General features: G+C 45.3%; 1 protein-coding gene across 1 annotated transcript; it reads right to left on the minus strand.

The window, feature by feature from the left end:
• Positions 1 to 223: 223 nt before the first annotated feature.
• LOC130473772 (zinc finger protein 345-like) lies at positions 224 to 6,024 on the minus strand (the record flags this gene model as incomplete). The annotated part of the gene is made up of 5 exons (XM_056845399.1): positions 5,966 to 6,024; positions 5,565 to 5,911; positions 2,418 to 2,613; positions 502 to 2,006; positions 224 to 333 (listed from the first exon to the last, which is right to left on the minus strand). Coding segments are annotated over exons 1-5 (2,217 nt in total), but the record flags the coding sequence as incomplete, so codon positions are not given.
• Positions 6,025 to 6,243: the final 219 nt, after the last annotated feature.

The following is a 6,243-nucleotide window of genomic DNA, read 5'->3' on the forward strand; positions in this document are numbered from 1 at the left end:
GTTTTGAAGACTGCTACTGATATTGAATCTCTTTCCACACTGGGCATTCAAAAGGTTTGTCCCCTGTGTGGGTTCTTTGATGCCTTTGAATTTGGTCACGTTGATTAAACCTCTTTCCACACACTGAGCATTCAAAAAGTTTCTCCCCTGTATGGGTTTTTAGATGGTTTTGAAGACTATCACTGTGACTGAATCTCTTTCCACACACTGATCATTCAAAAGGTTTCTCCCCTGTGTGGATTCTTTGATGTTTTCGAAGACTGCTACTGTCATTGAATCTCTTTCCGCACTCTGAGCATTCAAAAGGTTTTTCCCCTGTGTGGATTCTTTGATGTGTTTGAAGAGTGCCCCTTCGATTGAATCTCTTTCCACACTCTGAGCATTCAAAAGGTTTCTCCCCTGTGTGGATTCTTTGATGTGTTTTAAGACTGGGACTGTGACTGAATCTGGTTCCACACTCTGAGCATTCAAAAGGTTTCTCCCCTGTGTGGATTCTTTGATGTGCTTGAAGATTCCTATTGTCATTGAATCTCTTTCCACACTCTGAGCATTCAAAAGGTTTCTCCCCTGTGTGGATTCTTTGATGTGTTTGAAGACTGCCACTTTGACTGAATTTCTTTCCACACTCTGAGCATTCAAAAGGTTTCTTCCCTGTGTGGAATCTTTGATGTGTTTGAAGATGGCCCCTTTGACTAAATCTCTTTCCACACTCTGAGCATTCAAAAGGTTTCTCCCCTGTGTGGATTCTTTGATGTGTTTGAAGACTGCTACTGTCATTGAATCTCTTTCCACACTCTGAGCATTCAAAAGGTTTCTCTCCTGTGTGGATTCTTTGATGTGTTTGAAGATGGCCACTTTGACTGAATCTCTTTCCACACTCTGAGCATTCAAAAGATTTCTCCCCTGTGTGGATTCTTTGATGTCTTTGAAGATTCCTACTGTCATTGAATCTCTTTCCACACTCTGAGCATTCAAAAAATTTCTCCCCTATGTGGATTCTTTGATGTGTTTGAAGAGTGCCACTTTGACTGAATCTCTTTCCACACTCTGAGCATTCAAAAGGTTTCTCCCCTGTGTGGATTCTTTGATGTGTTTTAAGACTGTGACTGTGACTGAATCTGGTTCCACACTCTGAGCATTCAAAAGGTTTCTCCCCTGTGTGGATTCTTTGATGTTTTTGAAGATTTCTATTGTCATTGAATCTCTTTCCACACTCTGAGCATTCAAAAGGTTTCTCCCCTGTGTGGATTCTTTGATGTGTTTGAAGACTGCCACTTTGACTGAATTTCTTTCCACACTCTGAGCATTCAAAAGGTTTCTTCCCTGTGTGGAATCTTTGATGTGTTTGAAGATGGCCCCTTTGACTGAATCTCTTTCCACAGTCTGAGCATTCAAAAGGTTTCTCCCCTGTGTGGATTCTTTGATGTGTTTGAAGACTGCTACTGTCATTGAATTTCTTTCCACACTCTGAGCATTCAAAAGGTTTCTCCCCTGTGTGGATTCTTTGATGTGTTTGAAGATGGCCACTTCGATTGAATCTCTTTCCACACAATGAGCATTCAAAAGGTTTCTCCCCTGTGTGGATTCTTTGATGTGTTTTAAGACTGCTACTCTTATTGAATCTCTTTCCACACTCTGAGCATTCAAAAGGTTTCTCCCCTGTGTGGATTCTTTGATGTGTTTGAAGAGTGCCACTTTGACTGAATCCTTTTCCACACTCTGAGCATTCAAAAGGTTTCTCCCCTGTGTGGATTCGTTGATGTGTTTGAAGATGGCCACTTCGATTGAATCTCTTTCCACACACTGAGCATTCAAAAGGTTTCTCCCCTGTGTGGATTCTTTGATGTGTTTGAAGACTGCTACTGTAGGTGAATCTCTTTTCATGCTCTGAGCATTCAAAGGTTTTCTCCCCTGTTTGGATTCTTTGACGTGTTTTAAGACTGCCACTGTGACTGAATCTCTTTTCATGCTCTGAGCTGTCAATAGGTTTCTCCCCTGTGTGGGTTCTTTGGTGCACAAGAAGCTGTGATCTGCATATGAAGTACTTCCAACACCGCAAGCATTTATGTGCCTCCATTATACTATGCTTTGGGGAAATGGCCTTACTCCTTCTTCCATGAGAGAACGTCCATCCACTACCAATGCAGATCAAGGACTTCTGTCCTGAATGAATCCTTTGGCGTTGAATAAGATCTGAGTGAGTTCTTTGATGTGAAGTAAGGGCTGATTTCCAATTGAAGGTCTTTCTGCGTTCCATGCAAGCATATGGTTTAATTACCGAGGGGATTTGCCTTTTGGAACTAACATTCATGTTCCTATGGAAGGTCTTTCTAAAGGCCATGTTTTCACTTTCATGTTCCCTGGAGCGGATTCTCCAGTTGGCACGGAAGTCTTCATTCCTTCTTGTTTTGGTTGACCTTTCTTCTTGGACTGGGATTTCAGGGAAGCCTCCTCCTTCGGACAGAATAGGCTTATCCCTTCTCTTGGCTGTGTGGCTTTCCTCCTGCCTCTGTGGTCCATCTCCATCCCTGAAGTTTCCTTTGGCGTTTTCATTCTTGGCTTTTTCCAAAGAGAACCCTTGGAATCCCCCAACCGTCTCCTCTACTTGAGCTTCTGGAAGAAAGAAAAAGGCCCAGTCAGCACATATGAAAGAATCCAAGCCACCCATCAGGAACTGCCCACTAATGGGTGGCATTTCTTTTCTCAGACCTTCTTTCCTCCCCTAAATGGGCCATTGGACATATTCCCAGCCAGAACGCCTCAGGTAGCAGCTTTTATAATCTGCCTATCCACCCCCTCCCCAAACTCCCTGTATGTACTTTAAGGTGGAAACGTGGCAAAGAACCATTCTCCCAATGGTCACATTTGACTTGTGCATTCTTTTGAGTCTGGCCCCTTCCAACTTTATGATTCTGCTACTGATGATTAAATAGAAGAGAAGTTTTGATACCCCTCTTTACACTAGCCTAAAGAGTCTCAAAGCACCTTACAAATCACATTCCTGGCCTCTCCCAACAACAGGCATCTAGTGAGGTAGGTGGGGTTGAGAGAGTTCTGAGAGAACTTTGGCTGGCCCAAGATCACCCAGCAGGCTTCATGTGGAGCAGCAGGAAAACAAACCTCTTTCGCCAGACTAGACTCCCGCACTCTTAACCACAGCACTACTCCCCTACTCTTAACCACTACACCACACTGGTTCTCCACATGAAGTTAGAGAGAGAGATTATTCTTATATGGGGGAGGAAAAGATATCCAAGGAAGAAGAAAGTTGTTTCTGGAAGAATAGAAATCTGGTCACGATTAATGACAACAATGCCAACCAGTGTAATTGGAACGAATTCATTCCAGAACACAGTTAGAGGGAATGATGGTAACCCACCTGGGAGACAACTGTGTTATAATGGTTGAGAAATACGGATGGGACCCCTTCTAGTTTTCCTGAGGGCCTCTCAGTACCACATCGGCCTCAGTCCAGGACACCCTCTCACCTCTGCAGGAGTATATCGTATACCTTGCAGCTGTGGACAAGTTTACATCGGGACCACAAAACGCAGCATACAAACAAGGATAAAAGAACATGAAAGATACTGCAGACTTGGCCAACCTGAGAAATCAGCAGTGGCTGAACATGGACTGACACAAACAGGACACAGGGTCTTATTCCAAGACACTGAAAGACTGGACAATTCTACCAACTATTTTGTCAGATTGCACAGAGAAGCCGTTGAAATTCATAAACATCAGCACAACTTTAACAGAAAAGAAGAGAGTTTAAGAATGAATAAGGCTTGGCTTCCTGTCCTGAAAACCTCCAGACTAACAAAGACTACAGTCAACAATAGCCATGCAGATTAGCTTTGGATTTCACACATTAACAGATCACTTCAGGATACAATGGTTCCATATTAACATACCAAACCCTCATTAGCACATTATCTTGATACTTACAGGACAATGATTAGCACATTACCTTTGATACTTTTTGCAGGATAATGATTCAGCTCAAACCCAACCCCTTTCTGACTATATAGTACTCTTCCTACACACTTGACACTGAGAGACACTGTCCTTCAGTGTTACTCCTCTGAAGATGCCTGCCACAGCTGCTGGTGAAACGTCAGGAAAGAAAATAGCAAGACCACGGTCACACAGCCTGGATAACCTGTAAAAACCAATGAACTCTGACCGTGAAAGCCTTCAACAATATTTTGAACCCCTGATTCAATTATCACCTTGAAATTTATAAAATGGTAAAATATTTTAATGATCATTCTCTAATAAAGTTCTGCGTATTTTAATAGCAACAGCACAGAACTTGGCAGTTTGGAGCAGGAGCTGAGGAACGTCTCCTAATAGGAGCTTCTTTGCCAAAAGCTAAACTGACTCTTCAGGGAGTTTACCAAGGAAGGGGGAAATAAGCTTTGATCTAACTTCGCGGCAGAATGGGCAAAATATCACTGCATGGTTTCAATGTCCCCTATCCTACATGGACAAAACCTCTCTGGTCTAGGGATCTTCTTCTATTTCCCTTCCAAAGCAGCTGATGGTAGGGCCTGACATCTGGCAAAGGTAAAGGCCTTCCTGTAATTAATAGGCTCAAGATGAGAAAAATAAGCTGCAGGTAAAATCAGTAATGGCGAACCTTTTAGAGACCGAGTGCCCAAACTGCAACCCAAAACCCACTTATTTATCGCAAAGTGCCAACACGGCAATTTAATCTGAATACTGGGGTTTTAGTTTAGAAAAAACAACTCATACATTAGCATCTTTTGCCTTAAAAGAAAAACACAATAACAGAGCTTTTAATGATACAAACAACTTTTTATTGAAAGGCATGCTCTTGAACAATTAAAGTGATTTTTGCTGTTGTGTGCATGCTGATAATTTGTCTACCCTTGGCTCATACTTTGTAAGTGTGAGAGCAACACATGCAGCACTCAGGTCATCTGTTAGTCTGTTTCTGGAGTCAGATTTGATATAATTCAAAGCTGACAACAGCTGCTCACAAGCATAAGATGATCCAAACAAAGTAAGGAAAGCAATCCCAAGTGCTTTCATTGACTTAAAATTATTTGGCAGAGAATTCCACACTTTAAGGATTTCATTTTCAGAACTAACTGTGCTATCCTTTGTCATCCATAAAATCAAATCATGACAATGACTAACAAACACTGTACATTTTCCCCATTTGCATTCTCAAAACTCTGCTGAGGGGCGTATTGTTGAGTTGTGCATCTGAGTGGCAAATCCAAGGCAAAACCTCCCATTCACAAATGGCCAATAACCCCCCATGCAGAGTTTTGAGAATCTGGATGGGGTAAATGTGCATCTGAGTGGCAAATCCAAGGCAAAACCTCCCATTCATGTGTGTGTAAAGTGCCTTCAAGTCGCAGGGGAGGGAGAGTAGGGGAGGTCGAGGCAGCCTGCAACCAGCACTGGGGGGTCCAGCTTTGCCAAGAAAAGGAGCCCCCCCTGAGACCCAGCGACTGCCTCCGCTCCTAGGCCAGGATCCTGTACAGGAGGTTTCCATTCCCATCCACAAACTCGCAGCCCTTCCGCACTACTCGGAGTGTGTCTGCTCTTCCTCGGCGGGCAAGGCTGCGCCACGCCGCTGCTGGGGGCTGCCAGCAGGGGGTGGAGGTTGTCGGCCGGGCCCCTTCCTCTGCGCTGCCTCCGGGGCCAGTGCCTCGGGCCCCCCGCCCAGCAGAGGGGCAACAGCTGGCTGGAAGGCCGGGGCACCAGAACGCCTCCGCCCGGGCGAGGCTGCAGCCGGCTGTCCTGCTCCAGCGCCCATTCCCAGGAAGGCGAGAAGTGGCTCCGCAGGACCCTGCCAACGACATCGGGGCTCACCTCAAAGCTGCGGGCCAGGTGGGAGACGGGCCACTCCTCCGCCGAGTCCCGGCGGAGGTACCTGCCGAGGCAGAGCAGAGGGCTCATCGCCAGTGTCCTGGGCCGCGCCACTCACCGCATCTGCTCCATGGCCTGGTGGCTCAGCGCACGCTCCGGCGGCCCCGGCGGCTCCATCAGCCTCCGCACGCTGCTCAGGTGGGCCGCCCTGGGCCCGGAGCTACTCCTCCATTCATAAATGGCCAATTGTGAGCACTAGTCCCATGATAATCCCATAAACAACGTCTGCAGACAAGTAGTCCAAAGAGAGTTGATTTATTGGAAGATCTACAGGTTTACAGCAGCTAACAGTCAAGTTGGCACTAATGAGAACTATAAGCTTGGTGCAGGGCTTAT

This window comes from Euleptes europaea, chromosome 1 (genome assembly GCF_029931775.1).
Source record: "Euleptes europaea isolate rEulEur1 chromosome 1, rEulEur1.hap1, whole genome shotgun sequence".
NCBI classification, from domain to species: domain Eukaryota; kingdom Metazoa; phylum Chordata; class Lepidosauria; order Squamata; family Sphaerodactylidae; genus Euleptes; species Euleptes europaea.